The 19,119-nt window shown below is 53.0% G+C and overlaps 1 protein-coding gene across 3 annotated transcripts in view; it reads right to left on the reverse strand.

Moving 5' to 3' along the window:
- The window catches only part of TRIP10 (thyroid hormone receptor interactor 10), a 75,364-nt gene that overhangs the window by 8,526 nt on the left and 47,719 nt on the right, over positions 1-19,119 (reverse strand). For 2 of the 3 annotated variants that reach the window (XM_037887716.2, XM_037887717.2), the window contains 7 exons: positions 15,964-16,111; positions 14,790-14,852; positions 13,689-13,793; positions 12,882-13,010; positions 8,650-8,796; positions 7,794-7,997; positions 675-848 (listed from right to left, as the gene is read on the reverse strand). In XM_037887716.2, the coding sequence (XP_037743644.1) occupies positions 675-848; positions 7,794-7,997; positions 8,650-8,796; positions 12,882-13,010; positions 13,689-13,793; positions 14,790-14,852; positions 15,964-16,111 (970 nt within the window). The remainder of the gene's footprint in view (positions 1-674; positions 849-7,793; positions 7,998-8,649; positions 8,797-12,881; positions 13,011-13,688; positions 13,794-14,789; positions 14,853-15,963; positions 16,112-19,119) is intronic. The other variant, XM_037887718.2, reaches the window with a different exon arrangement.

Below are 19,119 nucleotides of genomic sequence, written 5' to 3' on the forward strand. Positions count from 1 at the left end.
GGGGAAACGCATCTGCTTTGGGCAGAAAGATCTGATGTTCTCATTGAGCAAAACAAAGACCTGAAACCCAGCGCATTTAGACTTGACTATGCTGCCGCGGTGCCTCCTGGGAGTTGTAGTTCAGTTAGTCTCTGTCAAGCTCCTTCAGCAGGCTACATCTCCCATAATGCACCACAGTCTGCCCTCTTTGTAGGGGGAGGTGGTGCATCATGGGAGATGCAGTCCCATCAGGAGCCGAGTTCACAGCGGAGAACAGGGACATGAAGCAACCGAACTGCATATTCCTGTTCTCCTGTGTGAGCTCGGCTCCTGATGGGACTGCATCTCCCATGATGCACCACCTCTCCTTACAAAGAGGGCACACCATGGTGCACTATGGGAAGTGTTGTCCAACCAGGGAGCCTGGTCCAGAGGACAATGGGCTCATAAGGCACGAGAACTACAGCTCCCAGGAGGCACTACGGTAGCATTTCTGAATAGTTCCATTTTCAGGGGGGTTTTGCCAGAAAGCCAAAGTAGATGCAAAAGGGCCTTAAAAAAAACAAAAACAAAAAAAACCTTTAAGCCTCCTTCCTGCACAGCCCCGCTGTGTTTCTCTCTTTGCAGGTGCCCTTCATAACAGCAGCAACTTCCCCCGGCTTGGTACAAAGCAAAAGACAAGACACAAAACTTACCCCCCGTTTGAGGCTGCGGAAGGAGGCGATGCGGGGTTTGACTGTCTTATTGATCTCATTCAGACAGTAAGACAGAGGGTCCCGGGTGAATTTGGGGGATGGAGGTCCGTTGGTAGCAGACGAGGAGGAAGGAGGAGGGGCAGAGATCACCGGGGAGAGGGGAGGGGGTGGGAGCTAGGGACAGACAAAGGGACAACAGAACACATGGGGACACACAATGGAGAGAACTCTGTAAGAAAATAAACAGGCACGCACACACACACAAAAAAAACCCCAACGCAGCACAGGGAGTAAAGGGGAGAGGGGTCAGGACAAGCTGTACCATCACAACCCACCAGCCGGGGGCAGCGAGGGGGAGGAGAGGGAGGCCCACCACCCATTTTGGCTGTCTCCCATGTGTAGGGAATCCCAGCAGCGAAGGGAAGGGGATTAGGCTCAGAACCCTTTCAAGGCCAGGTATTGTTCAAATGATCCTAAAGGGACCCGAGTCCCATGGGAAGACAAAGGACTTTGGGTGCCTAATTCCCCTAAGACCCTTGGAAATATGCCTGTTTTAAACCCTTGGGGTCCCATCCTGCACCAGGGGTGTGACTGACACCATGGATCGGGCCCCACCCTGCATCCTTGGCCCTTCCTCGCACCCATGTGACTGGGAAGCTTGACACCGAGAAGAGGACCCGGCTTTCGGCTCCCACCTTCCTCTCTTGGTAGAGGGGCACTTTGGTGGGAAAAGTGAACTTTGTTCATGTCTCCCATGGTGCACCACCTACCCTCACAAAGAGGGGAGACCATAATGCATCATGGGAGACGGTAACTTGGGGAGGGGGGGAATGTTACAACAGGAGGTGAGCAACATGAAGGTCCCTTGTCTGCTAAACCAGAGGCTGCTTTGCTCCTACAGGCCTGTGTATAACCCCCCGCCCCACACACACACACACCCCCATCTCGCGCTCTCAGCCTACCTCCCCAAGACCAGCCTGCACCCCTTCCCGTCACAGGCCCCCCCCGGCTAGGGCAGCTTGAAGAGTTTCGCTGGATCCGGGCCTAAATTCCTGCCAGCTTCAGTGCGGACAGTTGGTCTCATTCCCTTTAGTAAACCCCAGCCAGGGTGTGGGGGGAATATCCATTCCCCTACCCCACCCCTTACAGCAAGCTATTAGTCCCTCCACAGGGATCCTTCCATGTGATAACTCCCCCCCCACCCCTTCTTGAGTGCCTTGCATCCCGTGACATATCACCCCATAGAGGGAGCTTTTGGTTAACTGATGCACCCTCACCCCAGAGGTCACCTACCTCAGCTGGATTGGGGGGGGGGGGGGGGGGGGAGGAGAGGGGTGTGGAAATTTGAAGGCAGGAGGATCTGCAGGAAGCATTCATGGGAACACATGGCTAATCAGGGGGTGGGGATTGATGCCCTAAAGTCTCTGCCTTGGATATATGTTCCCTAAGCCTCCTTATCTCGTCACCCTCCTTACCCACCCCTGCATGGCACCAATGCCCCCTGCTTGCCGCATGGCACAATGTGCCCTACCCCCAATGCGGCTCCAGCTCCAGGGGTGAGAAGAGGCGAGATGCTATTTTTATACCCCTGCTGGCAGAGGGGAAATAGGGCCCCAAGCCAGAAACCCCAGATCCAAACCACAGCTTGGGTTTCCCACCAGTGGGCTACCTCCTACAGGGGAGACCCCTTCGGGTTTTCCCCATGCCACCCCGCTCCTGGGCGGACGCAGGGCGCCGAGCATCGATGTCTGCGTGTTGCCAGGTAGGAGTTTTTAGCGCATGCACAAAGCGAAGCAGCAAGCGGCTTGGCTATGAAACAGGTGCGAGACGAGGAGAGCAAGAAGTTCGCTCTAGGGTGGGTGAGGGAGGGAAAACTTGACCCGTCCAGCAGTGCCTGTGAAATGGGCCCAGCACACCCAGGGAGGCCCACAGAGCCTGGGGTGTAGTAGTGGCTCGGCGTGCAGAGTGCTAGAGCCCAGGTCCTTTTCTACAGGCTGCTATAAGCTGGGAGTACCCTTCCAGCTTTGCTGATTGGCCGGGCAGATCTGGAGCAGGGAGGAGTAATTGGCCTACTAACCAATTGGGCTTCACTCAGCCCTTCCCCGCCCCCTTCTCCTGCTCAACTTCCTTCCTGAGGGCCGCTCTAACTTACTCTCTGCTTCCCATAGGTCCCAGGCAGCAGAAAAAGCCATAGCGTGGATCACCCTGGCCATGTCCCCAGTATGCTGGGGGCTAGGCCCTTATGCCAGCTCCATGCTGGCCTGGGAGGTCCCTGAACAGGGTCTTCTCCATCCACATTAAGTCCCCTTTATGCACTGCAGAAAGACCGAGGAGTACTTGTGGCACCTTAGAGACTAATTTATTTGAGCATACGTTTTCGTGGGCTAAAGCCCACTTTATCAGATGCATGCAGTGGAAAATACAATAGGAAGATCACACACACACACTCTCACACACAATGAAAAAATGGTGGTTGCCATACCAACTCTAACGAGACTCATCGATTAAGGTGGGCTATTATCAGCAGGAGAAAAAAACTTTTGTAGTGATAATCAGGATGGCCCATTTCAAACAGTTGACAAGAAGGTGTGAGTAACAGTAGGGGGAAAATTAGCATGGGGAAAATAGTTTTTAGTTTGTGTAATGACCCATCCACTCCCAGTCTTTAGTCAAGCCTAAAGTTAATGGTAAATAGTTTGCAAATTAATTCCAGTTCTGCAGTTTCTCCTTGGAGTCTGTTTTTGAAGTTTTTTTGTTGAAGAATTGTGACTTTTAGGTCTGTAATTGAGTGACCAGGGAGGTTGAAGTGTACGCCGACTGGTTTTTGAATATTATAATTCTTGACATCTGATTTGTGTCCATTTATTCTTTTATGTAGAGACTGTCCAGTTTGGCCAATGTACATGGCAGGGGGCATTGCTGGCACATGATGGCATATATCACATTGGTAGATGTGCAGGTGAACGAGCCTCTGATAGTGTGGCTGATGTGATTAGGTCCTATGATGGTGTCCCCTGAATAGATATGTGGACACAGTTGGCAACGGACTTTGTTGCAAGGACAGATTCCTAGGTTAGTGTTTTTGGTTGTGTGGTTGCTGGTGAGTATTTGCTTCAGGTTGAGGAGCTGTCTGTAAGCGAGGACTGGCCTGTCTCCCAAGATCTGTGGGAGTGAAGGATCGTCCTTCAGCATAGGTTGTAGATCCTTGGTGATGCGCTGGAGAGATTTTAGTTGGGGGCTGAAGATGATGGCTAGTGGCGTTCTGTTACTTTCTTTGTTGGGCCTGTCCTGTAGTAAGGTGACTTCTGGGTACTCTTCTGGCTTTGTCAATCTGTTTCTTCACTTCAGCAGGTGGATCTCTTGTGTGGACTCATCCAGGCTGAGGTTGATGGTGGGATGGAAATTGTTGAAATCATAGTGGAATTCCTCAAAGGCGGAATCATGGTGGAATTCCCCGATAATGTCACAGCAAACCTGGTGGCTGAACTTTGTCCTCACCCACAACTATTTCACATTTGGGGACAATGTTTACCTTCAAGTCAGTGTCACTGCTATGGGTACCCGCACGACCCCATAGTATGCCAACATTTTTGTGGCTGACTTAGAACAATGCTTCCTCAGCTCTTGTCCACTAACACCCCTACTCTACTTGTGCTACATTGATGACATCTTCATCATCTGGACCCATGGAAAAGAAGCCCTTGAGGAATTCCACCATGATTTCAACAATTTCCATCTCACCATCAACCTCAGCTTGGACCAGTCCACACAAGAGATCCACTTCCTGAGCACTACGGTGCTAATAAGCGATGGTCACAAACACCACCCTATACGGAAACCTACTGACTGCTATCCTTACCTACATGCCTCCAGCTTTCATCCAGACCACACCACATGATCCACTGTCTACAGCCAAGCTCTACGATACAACCACATTTGCTCCAACCCCTCAGACAGGGACAAACACCTACAAGATCTCTATCAAGCATTCTTACAACTACAATACCCACCTGCTGAAGTGAAGAAACAGACTTTCTCTACTGTTACTCACACCTTCTTGTCAACTGTTTGAAATGGGCCATCCTGATTATCACTACAAAAGTTTTTTTTTTCTCCTGCTGATAATAGCCCACCTTAATCGATGAGTCTCATTAGAGTTGGTATGGCAACCCCCATTTTTTCATATATGTGTGTGTGTGTGTGTGTGTGTGTGTGTGTCTTCCTACTGTATTTTCCACTGCATGCATCTGATGAAGTGGGCTTTAGCCCACGAAAACTTATGCTCAAATACAGTTGTTAGTTTTTAAAGTGCCTCGTTCTTTTTGCTGATACAGACTTACACGGCTGCCACTCTGAAACCTGTCTTTATGCACTGCGTGACCAAATGGGGCCTCCAAACCATCTTTCACTAGACAGCAGCTCCAGGATCCCCAGCATCGGAGAGACGGACAGCCCTGTGACAGACTGACAGTAATCCCTAATATCCTGGACAAGCCGGACGGAATGAAGAGAAACTTTCCTGAATGAAGCTGCACTTCCCTGTGTTAAGAGTTCATACCTTGGGGGAGCGCTGTATGAAAATGCACCGGGCTGGGTGTGCGTGGGGTGTACCCTCTCTAAGAGGGAGGGGGAATGCTAATTAACTCAGTTGGCCACCTGGGGAGGCATCCATGTCCCTGTTCAAATCGGATTCTCCAGAGCCACATAGACCAGGAAGACAAGATCTGGATAAAAGCCAGGGTTCTAGCTAGATCAGAGCCTTCTTTCTGATCCAACGGACTGGTCCATGGAGGGGCCAGATCCTCAGGGAGCCTTGAAAGGACTTGGCTGACAGAGGCCTCCTAAAGCGGGGGGGGGGGCTGTTGGGAGCCGAAGTGCAGGGAACCGCAAAGGAATGGGTAGGCAGGGTGATACCGAGGGAGCTTGCTAGCGGGCACTTGGGTTCTTTTATTGTTCGTAGAGGCTCTCTCTGTAATGCTCTTTATCTTAAGCATGAAGGTGTAACACAGATCTGAAGCAATCCCTCCGTTCTCAGCAGGGCTGTTCTTGCTAGGAAACGCACAGTGAAGGCAGGGAACCGTGCAGCCTGGGACTCCCCCTGGCAGAAGGGAGCGAGACTTGGGGCTGCCTGCAGAAAGGGGACCGCTGCCGTTGCCCCGAATTGTGACGAGCCTCAGTGAGAGTTATAGAAAAGCCCAGAAAAGCTGAAGGGAGCTGACCGCACCATTGCCCCCATCCCCAAGGATTTCTCCGCCAGAAACGTGTCCCTTCCTCAGAGCAGCAGCCTGCGCTAGCCTCCCACGCAGGCCGGGATGTACAAGGGGAAAGGGGAGAATGCAGCCAGAATGTGGACGCTGGAGGAAGATGGAGCATGCAAAGGACAAACGTGACGCGGGGGAGCAGAGCTCAGAGGACAGCCAGGTCAGCGGTTCGGATCGGGGCTCCGTTCTGGCCTTAGTCTGACCTCCTGTGTCACCCACCCAGCACCTGCACACTAAAGCCAATAGGCCAAATACAGCCCACTAGAGACTAAACTAACACATGCCGCAGGCAGAGAATCGGAGGGACCCCTCCCCTGGGGCCCTGCATCGGCAGGGAATTAAGTGAGAAACCCAGATAAACCGACTCACACCCCACGCTGCAGAGGAAGGTGGAGAAAAAAAAAACAAAACCCAAGGCCGTGGCCACTCTGACCAGTGCGATCTGGGGTGATCTCTGTTCTGCACAGTACAGACGGGACATGGGGGTTAGGACACAGGTAACACATGGGGGAAGAGGACGGAAGAGAAATCCTACAAACACAGACGTGACCCTGGGGGGCGGGTTTCAAAGGGCTGAGACGCATGTGGCTGTGACCTGCTTTTCCTAACAAGCCTCTTGCTAAACCGGGCGTGTTGGGAGACCGAGTTTTTTTTATTATTATTTTGAAAAGGATCCCACACACGAGAGAACTGGCCCGGAGCACGGCCATCATTGATCCTGACCCATTCCACAGGGGAGTGTGTGTGTGTGTGTTTGTGTGTGTGTGTGTGGGGGGGGGGGGGGGGGGAGGCAGGTTATTAATAAACAGCCTCACAGTTATTCAGGGATCCCAGAACCAAGATGCAAAAAACACACCCACCCCCTCCCTGCCCCAAGAGCTCTAACCTGGCGTAAAAGCCAGGTCAAGATTCCTTGTTGGAACAGCATGTTCCCAAGGCTGCTCTCCTGGGGCGCGGGAGGGAGGGGTGCCTTGGACGTGACTCATGGAGGACAAGAGGATTGGGCAGGGCCAGCGGTGGAGGAGACAGAAAGAGAGGGGCTCATGCTGGCTGATTTGCAGCGTGCGCTCCAGAACTGGTTAATTATTAGCGTCTCAGCCTCGCTGGCTCACACCCATCCAGCACTCGAGAAAGACGGGGGCTTAATGCTCTTTTATGGCATCATGCACAGGCAGGAAGATGCAGCCAGGGAGAACGATCACAGACCGGGGTCAAACGGGGGTGTAGCCTGCAGCAAAGGGGGTTGCAGGCACTAGCTACCCGGGCATCTTAGCAGCCCTCGGGCCGGGGGGGGGGGGCAGCAGCTGAGGCCCAGAGCCCCCAGAACTGCATTTGGCAGCTGTTCCTCTACAGTTGATAAGGGATGTGGCCCAGGACCGGCACCTGGTAGCACCTGCCCCTTTGCATAGCTAGTAGGCTAGACAAAGGGGCAGAGGGAGATATGGACGGGCTCATGCCAATTGGTAGTGTAGGAGTGGTGGTGGGGGGGGTGGGGGGGCGCGCGCGGGTCTAGTGGTTAGGGCAGGGAGTCAGGACTCGTGGGTGCTAGTCACAACTCCGGGAGGGGAGTGGGGTTGGGAGTCAGGACTCCCGGAGCTGTGAACGGAACCCAGGAGTCCTGACTCCCAGCCCCCCTGCTCCAGCCACTAGACTCACCCCCTACTCACCTGCCACAGCTGGGACTAGAACCCAGGAGTCCTGACCCCCACCCCTGAGAGGGGACTAGAACCCAGGAGTCCTGACTCCCAATTCAGTGCTTCGACTGCAAGGTCCCGCTCCGAGTTCCAGCCAGGCTGAGCTGCCCCAGCCCGAGCAGTGCCCAGAGCCAGGGACTCAGGGCCTTACTGCCAGTTCCTACCTTATTCTTCTTGCTGAAGAGCCAGCGCTTCCCTTTGTTCTTGCCTAGCAGGCGGGGGTCCAGCCGGCCATCCAGGGTGCCCCGGGGCGTCCCCAGGCTGCTGTCCGAAGAGGTGCGGTTGATAGGCTGGCTGAAGTCTTCGAAGTCCACGTCTCCCGGCCTCTCGAAGCCAGACTTGTGTAATTCGATCAGCACCTGGGAGTCCTGCCGGCAGTGGGGCGAGGGGGAGGGCGTCACCACCGGGAGAACCAGAGCTGCTACCCTCCCCACCTAGCGCCCGCTCCTCCTCGCTGCAGCGTTCCTATCTCCCCAGAAACACTTGCACGCAGGGCTGGGCTCCAGCTCCTTGAAATGGGCTCTTCCCCTGCTCCACATTGATCTCTACAGACCGGACGCCAATCCTTATTCTATCCATGGACACAAGTCCAAATAGGACCCAGGCGTCCTGACTCTCAGCCCTATCCCCCCTCCACTAGACCCCAACTCCCCTCGCAGGGTCCTGACTCCCTGGGTCTGCAAGAGGAGCGGGTGTGGTGGTTAGAGCAGGGTGAGCTGGAGTCAGGATGCCTGGGTCCTTTTCCCATTCCCTAGGACACAAATACCCACAAATCCCTCTGGGTTTGCGATCTGGGGCCAGACTGACTTAACTCCTCCAGGTGAAGTAAAAGCAAAACTGCCCCCATGCTGGCCCGGGGCCCCTAGTGGAGGGGGGAGGTTATGACACCTGGATCCCACCCAGTTAGCCCCGCCTACTTTGGGGGGGGGTCTGCCTTCCTATTGGAGGGCAGGTGCTGTAGCAACTCCAATGGGCTTTCCACTCCTGGGGCACTACATTTAAAGAGACAGCAGGACCCACGTTCTTCTCGTTCACTGAGTCAGCCGCTGCCTTCATGCCATCTAGGCACTTGCCGATGATGGGCATGACTTGCCGCTCAGTCTCGGAGAAGATGCCGTAGCCTTCCTTCAGCCGCACCGTCCGCCTTTCGTCCATCTCCTGCAGCTTCTGCAAGGGGCAGGGAGCAGAAAACAGTGAGAATGATAAAAGCCCTGGAAAAGACTACATTATTAATTATTATTATTAATACCCAGCTCTTATAAAGTGCTTTATCCACAGATCTCCCAGTGCTTTACAAAGGAGGTCAGTGCCATTATCCCCATTTCACGTATGGGGAAACTGAGGCACAGAGAGGGGGGGTGACTTAGAATCATAGAATCATAGAATATCAGGGTTGGAAGGGACCCCAGAAGGTCATCTAGTCCAACCCCCTGCTCAAAGCAGGACCAAGTCCCAGTTAAATCATCCCAGCCAGGGCTTTGTCAAGCCTGACCTTAAAAACCTCTAAGGAAGGAGATTCTACCACCTCCCTAGGTAACGCATTCCAGTGTTTCACCACCCTCTTAGTGAAAAAGTTTTTCCTAATATCCAATCTAAACCTCCCCCATTGCAACTTGAGACCATTACTCCTCGTTCTGTCATCTGCTACCATTGAGAACAGTCTAGAGCCATCCTCTTTGGAACCCCCTTTCAGGTAGTTGAAAGCAGCTATCAAATCCCCCCTCATTCTTCTCTTCTGCAGACTAAACAATCCCAGCTCCCTCAGCCTCTCCTCATAAGTCATGTGCTCTAGACCCCTAATCATTTTTGTTGCCCTTCGCTGGACTCTTTCCAATTTATCCACATCCTTCTTGTAGTGTGGGGCCCAAAACTGGACACAGTACTCCAGATGAGGCCTCACCAGTGTCGAATAGAGGGGAACGATCACGTCCCTCGATCTGCTCGCTATGCCCCTACTTATACATCCCAAAATGCCATTGGCCTTCTTGGCAACAAGGGCACACTGCTGACTCATATCCATCTTCTCGTCCACTGTCACCCCTAGGTCCTTTTCCGCAGAACTGCTGCCTAGCCATTCGGTCCCTAGTCTGTAGCGGTGCATTGGGTTCTTCCGTCCTAAGTGCAGGACCCTGCACTTATCCTTATTGAACCTCATCAGATTTCTTTTGGCCCAATCCTCCAATTTGTCTAGGTCCTTCTGTATCCTATCCCTCCCCTCCAGCGTATCTACCACTCCTCCCAGTTTAGTATCATCCGCAAATTTGCTGAGAGTGCAATCCACACCATCCTCCAGATCATTTATGAAGATATTGAACAAAACCGGCCCCAGGACCGACCCCTGGGGCACTCCACTTGACACCGGCTGCCAACTAGACATGGAGCCATTGATCACTACCCGTTGAGCCCGACAATCTAGCCAGCTTTCTACCCACCTTATAGTGCATTCATCCAGCCCATACTTCCTTAACTTGCTGACAAGAATGCTGTGGGAGACCGTGTCAAAAGCTTTGCTAAAGTCAAGAAACAATACATCCACTGCTTTCCCTTCATCCACAGAACCAGTAATCTCATCATAAAAGGCGATTAGATTAGTCAGGCATGACCTTCCCTTGGTGAATCCATGCTGACTGTTCCTGATCACTTTCCTCTCCTCTAAGTGCTTCAGGATTGATTCTTTGAGGACCTGCTCCATGATTTTTCCAGGGACTGAGGTGAGGCTGACTGGCCTGTAGTTCCCAGGATCCTCCTTCTTCCCTTTTTTAAAGATGGGCACTACATTAGCCTTTTTCCAGTCATCCGGGACTTCCCCCGTTCGCCACGAGTTTTCAAAGATAATGGCCAAGGGCTCTGCAATCACAGCCGCCAATTCCTTCAGCACTCTCGGATGCAATTCGTCCGGCCCCATGGACTTGTGCACGTCCAGCTTTTCTAAATAGTCCCTAACCACCTCTATCTCTACAGAGGGCTGGCCATCTCTTCCCCATTTTGTGATGCCCAGCGCAGCAGTCTGGGAGCTGACCTTGTTAGTGAAAACAGAGGCAAAAAAAGCATTGAGTACATTAGCTTTTTCCACATCCTCTGTCACTAGGTTGCCTCCCTCATTCAGTAAGGGGCCCACACTTTCCTTGGCTTTCTTCTTGTTGCCAACATACCTGAAGAAACCCTTCTTGTTACTCTTGACATCTCTTGCTAGCTGCAGCTCCAGGTGCGATTTGGCCCTCCTGATATCTTTCCTACATGCCCGAGCAATATTTTTATACTCTTCCCTGGTCATATGTCCAACCTTCCACTTCTTGTAAGCTTCTTTTTTATGTTTAAGATCCGCTAGGATTTCACCATTAAGCCAAGCTGGTCGCCTGCCATATTTACTATTCTTTCGACTCATCGGGATGGTTTGTCCCTGTAACCTCAACAGGGATTCCTTGAAATACAGCCAGCTCTCCTGGACTCCCTTCCCCTTCATGTTAGTCCCCCAGGGGATCCTGGCCATCTGTTCCCTGAGGGAGTCGAAGTCTGCTTTCCTGAAGTCCAGGGTCCGTATCCTGCTGCTTACCTTCCTTCCCTGCGTCAGGATCCTGAACTCAACCAACTCATGGTCACTGCCTCCCAGATTCCCATCCACTTTTGCTTCCCCCACTAATTCTACCCGGTTTGTGAGCAGCAGGTCAAGAAAAGCGCCCCCCCTAGTTGGCTCCCCTAGCACTTGCACCAGGAAATTGTCCCCTACGCTTTCCAAAAACTTCCTGGATTGTCTATGCACCGCTGTATTGCTCTCCCAGCAGATATCAGGAAAATTAAAGTCACCCATGAGAATCAGGGCATGCGATCTAGTAGCTTCCGTGAGTTGCCGGAAGAAAGCCTCATCCACCTCATCCCCCTGGTCCGGTGGTCTATAGCAGACTCCCACCACTACATCACTCTTGTTGCACACACTTCTAAACTTAATCCATAGACACTCAGGTTTTTCCACAGTTTCGTACCGGAGCTCTGAGCAGTCATACTGCTCCCTTACATACAGTGCTACTCCCCCACCTTTTCTGCCCTGCCTGTCCTTCCTGAACAGTTTATAACCATCCATGACTGTACTCCAGTCATGTGAGTTATCCCACCAAGTCTCTGTTACTCCAATCACGTCATAGTTCCTTGACATCACCAGGACCTCCAGTTCTCCCTGCTTGTTTCCAAGGCTTTGTGCATTTGTATATAAGCACTTGAGATAACCTGTTGATCGCCCCTCATTCCCAGTATGAGGCAGGAGCCCTCCCCTCACAGACATTCCTGCCTGTGCTTCCTCCCGGAATCCCGCTTTCCCACTTACCTCAGGGCTTTGGTCTCCGTCCCCCGGTGAACCTAGTTTAAAGCCCTCCTCACTAGGTTAGCCAGCCTGCTGGCAAAGACTTGCCTAAAGTCACGCAGCAGGCCAGTGGAAGAGCCAGATATAGGACCCAGGAGTCCTGTATGCTGGACGGGCAGCTAGTTTGATTGAAAAAGGCTAGAGTTGTTTACCCTGGGGATGAGACCCCACAGAAATCCACACAATAATGAGTGGGACTGAGAAGGGAAGATCGGGTAGGGCTGTTCCCACAACACAAGAGCAATGGGATGTGTGTTTTGAATTTTCCACCTTTCAGTTTTAGTAGACGAGGAAGAAATACTTTTCCTCACGTGTGTACTTTGCCATCCTTGAGCAGTGAGTTCTGCAGGCTACGAGACCAGGACCTTCCCAAGATTCACACACAAAAGCTATGTAGTGAAAGCACCACAACTCCGCATAGCGCACAGGCTGTTCTATTCCCATCGAGCTATTTCCTTACTTAGGCTGGAAGCTGTCTGGGGCAGTGATGACAACTTGTTCCATGTTTAGACAGCACCGAGCACAGCAGAGTCCTGGCCCATGGCTTGGACTCCCAACATGTCAAAACCTGGCCTAGTGGTTAGAGCACTGCACGGGGCCTCGGAGACCTAAGTTCTGTTTTTGGCTCTGCCACTGGCCTGCTTGGTGACCTTGGGAAAAATCACTTTCCCTCTCTATGCCTCAGTTTCCCCATCTGTAAAACACGGATAATGATACCTTTTGTGAAGGGCTTTGAGATCCACAGATAAGAGCTAGGCATCATTATTATATTGGTATAACTGGCATGAAGTGGGAAAGAAAAAGAAGGGAAGGACAGAAAGGAGGAGGCAGGGCTAAGATTAAGTAGAAGGGGCTTATATTGATGGGGAGGAGCTTATAGTCAAGGGGAGGGGCTTACATTGAAGATCTGCGGCATCTCCAGGAAGTAGAACTGGCTCTGGTCCCGGTTGAATTTCTGCAGGAAGGAGGCGTATTCGTTCTTGCTCTCTTCCGCCATGTGACTGCGCAGATTGGCCTGCTGCTTCGCCTGCCGGGGTTAGAGCGATTGTCACACCAGGCCCAGCTCCGTCCCCGGGGGCAGACGCAGCCCAGGGAATCCCTTGTATTCAAACCCTGGGCCGGGGGTAAACTCCCCATCCTCAACAGCAAGCCCTGGGGAGGGCCTCTCTCCCGCCTGCTCTTCTCCCCTGCACCATACAGTTAACCCCCCCGCCCCCCATCACTGCACCCCCTGGTAAGGCTGGGGGGGGGGGGCCTGCATCATGCCAGGTGCTGCAGACACGGCCCCTGAGAGGTCAGCCTGAACAGCCTCGGGAAGGATCGTTAGCTCCATCACAGAGAGAGTGAAACTGAGGCACAGATGAAGTGACTGGCCCAAGGTCACCTGGGGCTGGGGGCGGGGGGAGGGGGGAGGGAGATCTATGGCAGAGCCAGGAACTGAACCAAGATCTCTCCAAGCCTGCACCATCCTCCTTCTCTAATGCAACCTCTCTGAACGCGGCCAGTTCTGGATGGTCAGCTCTTTGGGGCAGAAACCTGGTCTTCATACCAATCTGTGAAGCAGCTAGCAAAACCCATGGACTACATCACCCAATGGGTCCCCTCCTATCCTGCTGCACCCATTCCCATGCCGCCTGATGGTTCCCCCATCCCCAACAGGCCCACGCTAGAGGGATTCAAGCCAAGGAGACAGCAGTGTTCCAACCTTCTCCACGTCCGCCTTGGTGGCATTGAGGTCCTGGTCAAGCTTCTCGGCCGCCAGCATAGCTTTCTCCGCCTCCCTGCAGTCCCGCTCGAACTTGCGTTTGCTCTGTGGGGGGCGGGAAGGGGGGACGGCGGGGATACAAGCCAGCGTTACCTTGCTGGAGCGCACAACTCCTTCCCACCCACAGGATTTGGGGGAACCACAGGGGAGGGGGCTCAGGGACTCTCCCCCGTTACAGAGGAGGAAGCTAAGGTGAGAGGTTTAGGGACTTGCCCTAAAGCATGGAGTGAGTGTGTGGCAGAGGTGGGAATGGAACCAAGGTGTCCTGACTCCCAGCTAAGCCACTAGACCCAACTCCCCTCCCAGAGCTCGAAACAGAACCCAGGAGTCCTGACTCCCAGCACCTCCCATTGGTCTAATGCAGCAGTTCTCAAACTGTGGGTCACGACCCTACTTTCGCGGGGTTGCCAGGGCTGGTGTTAGACTTGCTGGGGCCCAGGGCCAAAGCCCGAGCCCCACTGCCTGGGGCCAAAGCAAAAGCCTGAGTGGCGGGGCACAGGTTAAAGGCCCCCTGCCTGGAGCTGAAGCCCTTGGGCTTCGGACCCCACTGACGGGGGACTCTGGCTTTGGCCCCCGCACCCGGGATGGCGGGACTGGGTGCGGGGGGAGGCGCTTCAGCTTCAGTCCCCCCTCCTGGGGTCATATAGTAAATTTTATTGTCAGAAGGGGGTCATGGTGCAATGAAGTTTGAGAACCCCTTGTCTCATGCATCAGAGCCCACTCCCTTCCCTGAGTTAGCAACAGAACCCAGGAGTCCTGACTTCTAGCCTTCCCCCCACCCGAACCACAGAACAGTTTTGCTGCACATGTTCTGGACTTCCTCTGAATAAAGCCCCTTTCATTCTCCTGAAGGCATTTCCTTCCACCAGCTGTGCTCTCTGCAAAGCACCAGCTGACCCGTGCAGCTGGGTCTCGGCGAGTGCCATCCAAAGCTTCCTCGCGGCCAATGGAAAGGCTCCCGGCGGCTCCAAAGAGCTTGGATCAGGCCCAAAGCGAGCATGAACAGAACGTAAACAGCTGGCCCTGTTCCCCGGGACTCACGTTTTCGAGTTGCTTGAAAGAGTTTTCTAGCTGCTGCTGGGCTCGCCGGCCCTCCTGGAAGTGCTGCAAAGAGGAGGAACGTCAGCAGAACCTCGTGATTTTCAGCCGTCTCTCCGTTCTGTGTTTGTACCGCACCTAGCGCGGCAAGGCACTACCAATGAATAACGTACAGCGCCTAGCACCAAGGAGCCCTGGCCTCTACCGTAATACACCTAACTAATAAATTAGCCAACACCAGAACGTTCTTCATCACAACCAGAATTTGCAGAAGTGGCTAGAGATTTGGAAAGTTTGAGACTCCTTAAACTGACCCTGATTTTCAGACAGCACCAAGCACCCTGCCCCAGTGAAAAAGTCGGGGTTCCTTTAAGAAGTCTCAAGGGCCCCAAATCACTAGGCACCTCTGAAAATTCAGGCTGTGATGAAGAATGCTCTGGTGTTGGCTAATGTATTCATTAGGTGTATTACAGTAGCGGCCAGGGCTCCATGGTGCTAGGCGCTGTACGTTATTCATTGATAGTGCCTTGATGAATGTCCTGCTGTTGGCTATTTATTAGGTGTATTACGGTAACACTTAGACAGCCCCAGTCCAGGGACGCTCCTGAACCCCTATAAGCTGCATTAGAGCAGCACCACGGGGCACGTACACGTCCCTTCTCCTCTCCAGGGAGACGGCAATTTTGGTAGTTCCCCAGGTTCTAAAAAAGCTCCTCAAAAGCAGTGTGACTACTGCACCCTACGATGCGCCCACCGATCCCATGTCCAGCCACGTGCAAACCCTCCAGGAAGGCAGAGGTGGCCCCAACTCCCAGAGGGAACGTCAGTCATTACAGCGAGCTGGCCGAAATTCTCACCCAAGGGACGCAGCATCTGCAGGGACTGAACCTGGGTCCCGTTGGAGCTAAAAGCACCCTCCTCTACCACTTGAGCCAAAGGCCCCGGTACCTTACTTCAAGGCAGTAGCAGGCTGTTTCCCCCTAGTGGGTGGGCCCTGCAAAGAGGCACACTTGGCCGGTACCATTACCCAAGCTCTTCAGGCTCAGTGGGGACCCCACGTATGTAACCCGGCCGCAAAGGATGCTCAGGGCTTAGCTGGATCCACATCCCCCACCCCCCTAGATATTACTAAGCCCTGGACAGTTGCACTGCTAGACAGGGAGGGGGAAAGCGTTACCAATTTCCTCTCCTGCTTGAGCTCCTGGGCATTCTTAGAGAGCTCCATGCAGATCTGCGTCATCAGGTTCTCCGCCACCACCTCCCTCTGCCCAGCAAAGTCATTGAGCTCCTTCACCACCTGCAGGAAGGCCTGGTACTGGCAAAACCTGGAGCATGGGCAGAGTTATGGGGCGAGCAACAAGATCATGTGAAGGTCGTTGGTGCAGAGGCTCAGTACATACACCCCCACCCCTCAACCCCCCAGCTCATCTGCCCCAGGCATCTCCAAACTCAGCCTGGATCAGAACAGGTTTCAGTCTAGGCCAGGATCCCGCCTCTGCTAAGCCCGGATGGGAATCTCCATGACGCACAAGGCCGCTCCACCGTGAGGAGGGGCTCAGTGCAACCACCTCTGGAGGGAATCCTCCGGCCTGCAGGACGCAGGAGGTCACGGATTCTAGGTCAAAGACTTCGAGCGATGGAGGATCCACCACATCCCTCCGATGAGTTGGCCCAAACCTGTACCTGGAGGGGTCTACCTAGCTTCATCTTCCGGCCATCAGATCTCGTTCTGTCTTTCTCTGCTAGAACAAGAGGCCTCAGCTACTGGAAACCTTCTCCCCATGTGGCTATTAAATCATCATAACAGTTCATTCTGGCCTTAATCTAGGAATCAATATGAGCTGCCTTAGAGGATGGTGCAAGAAACTCTCAATTAGTGCATGACAGGATAACCTGCTGACAGGGAAAGATGTCTCCGGCCCCCCGCAGTTAAAGGCTGGGGCATATGCCTTGAATCATGAGGCTTTATATCCTTTCCGAAACATTTTTTTTTTTTTTTAATTATTATTCTAACTCTAGATTTTCTAGATGAGGCAGGGAGAAGAGAAATCCCCATTACTAAAACCGGAGACTTATCTGAGCTTTGAGATGGTTTAACTGTCGATGAAACAGAACTTAGATCCAAAGCCACTGAGACTAGAGATTTTTCAAACCCAGAACCCAGTTTCCTTCATCCACAATAGTGACATCCTCATCTCTCAATACAGCCGATTGCAAACACTCCGGTGCAGTTCTCCAACTGGCCAGCAGGGGGCATCCTACTATTGACAGATCACCTGGCAGCCCTATTAACGCTCCCAGCACTACAATGGTAATGCTGGCCCAGTGCAGAGGCAAGGCTGGGGGGTGGGCCTGGAAAGCAAGCCCCTGCCCCTATCCCCACTCACCCCGCAGCAGCAGCAGCTCGGGCAGCCCCTGTGTCCCGGGGAGCTGGGCTCAGCGCTCGGCTCCGGGCACGGCACCCTGGCGTACAGGATCAGCGTGCTGCTTGGGCTTGGCCCGGCCAGACCTGAGCGGCGCCGTGAGCCAGTGCTCTGGGTGGCGACACCTGCAGCAGGGAGCTGGGTCCAGCCCCACAGGAACCGCTGCTGCAGGGTGAGTCACAGACACAGAAGAAAGCCACGGACAAAACGGGAAAAGTCACAGGGGTTTTCCCCAGCCACAGCATTTATGTTTTGTAGCCAATTTCTCTGTAAATGGAACAGCCACCTGTTTCGTGCAGGCCCAGCAGGGGGAAGACGTTTGGGGTGCAAAGTTCTGGGCTGGAAAGTTCTGAAGGAAGTGGCCAGTCTCGGTATTGGCAGGGGAGCAGAGGGTTGAGGAGGGTGTCTGATGGGCTGGATTAGGGCCGGAGTCAGCGGCTGATCCAGTCTGAAGGTTTGGATCAGCCATGGTCACCGGCTCTGGTGGGCTGCCTGGCGAGCTAAGCGTTCTGCCACTTCTGGCCGATCTCACGAGAGCAGCGGATCTCAGTCAATTTCCCCACCATCCAAGGGCAGAGCCCGGACCCAAACTGGGGGGCAAACAACAAGATCAAATCCAATGGCCCGACACGCCTGACGTTTCTGGGGTCTGGCTAAGAGGTTCCAGCCCATCTCTGCACCCTCACAGAAGCCTTTCCAGTGCTCTGCGCCAATCAGAAGTCATGGGCCTGGGGCAGGAATACACCAGACTGCATCAGACAGGCAGTCTACTCCATCGAGTCCAGGATCCAGACAGTGCCAGCACTAGACTGGATCTAGACTGTTCTCAGTGGTAGCAGGTGACAGAACAAGGAGTAATGGTCTCAAGTTGCAGTGGGGGAGGTTTAGGTTGGATATTAGGAAAAACTTTTTCACTAGGAGGGCGGTGAAACACTGGAATGCGTTACCTAGGAAGGTGGTGGAATCTCCTTCCTCAGATATTTTTAAGGTCAGGCTTGACAAAGCCCTGGCTGGGATGATTTAGTTGGCGATTGGTCCTGCTTTGAGCAGGGGGTTGGACTAGATGACCTTCTGAGGTCCCTTCCAGCCCTGATATTCTATGATTCTAGATGGCAGGTGTAAGAACCCCGCTGTATCCAATGTAAAATAATCTGCTCCCCGCATTAAGTGCCATCCTGGCCTCTAATAGTTAGAGAGCAGTTTAAATCCCAACGCCTGAGGTTTAATAACCCTTCCAGAATAGTCGTTAGCTGTAATTGTGATCACTCTGGATATTCCTGCTCCCACATAAAAGTGTCCAATCTCTTTTTGAAACTTATTAAATTCCTGGTTTCAACCACTTCCTGTGGCAAGGAGTTCCAAAGGGTGACATTCTCTAGCCTTTTATGTACATCAGGCTAGAGGACAATGCTCCCTTCTGGCCTTTAGATCTATTAAAGAAACTTGAACCATTGCAATTCATAGAGTTTAAGGCCAGAAGGGGCTATTCTGTTATCTCCTCTGACCTCCTGGAGGGCACGGGCCAGAGAATTTCACACAATTACTCCTGTGCCAAGCCTGATAACTTGCGTTAGTCCAACACAAATGCACCTTCCAGAAAGGCAGCCGGCCTGGATTTGAAGATCAAGGGATGGAGACTCCACTGCTTCCTTGCGGAAGTTGGACCAATGGTTTATCACCCTACCATTAAAACATTGTGCCTTATTTCTAACTTGAAGTTGTCCGGCTTTAAACTTAGAATCATAGAAACGTTGGGCTGGCAGGGACCTCAAAAGGTCATCTAGTCCATCCCCTGCCACACTGAGGCAGGACCATTTATACCTAGCCAGGCTTTTGTGTCCTTAAAAACACCCAGTCTTTGGTTCTCATTCTGTCTCTCTCAACTAGCTTAAAGAGAATGACGCGCCGAG

Source organism: Chelonia mydas, chromosome 20, assembly GCF_015237465.2.
Source record: "Chelonia mydas isolate rCheMyd1 chromosome 20, rCheMyd1.pri.v2, whole genome shotgun sequence".
NCBI lineage: Eukaryota > Metazoa > Chordata > Testudines > Cheloniidae > Chelonia > Chelonia mydas.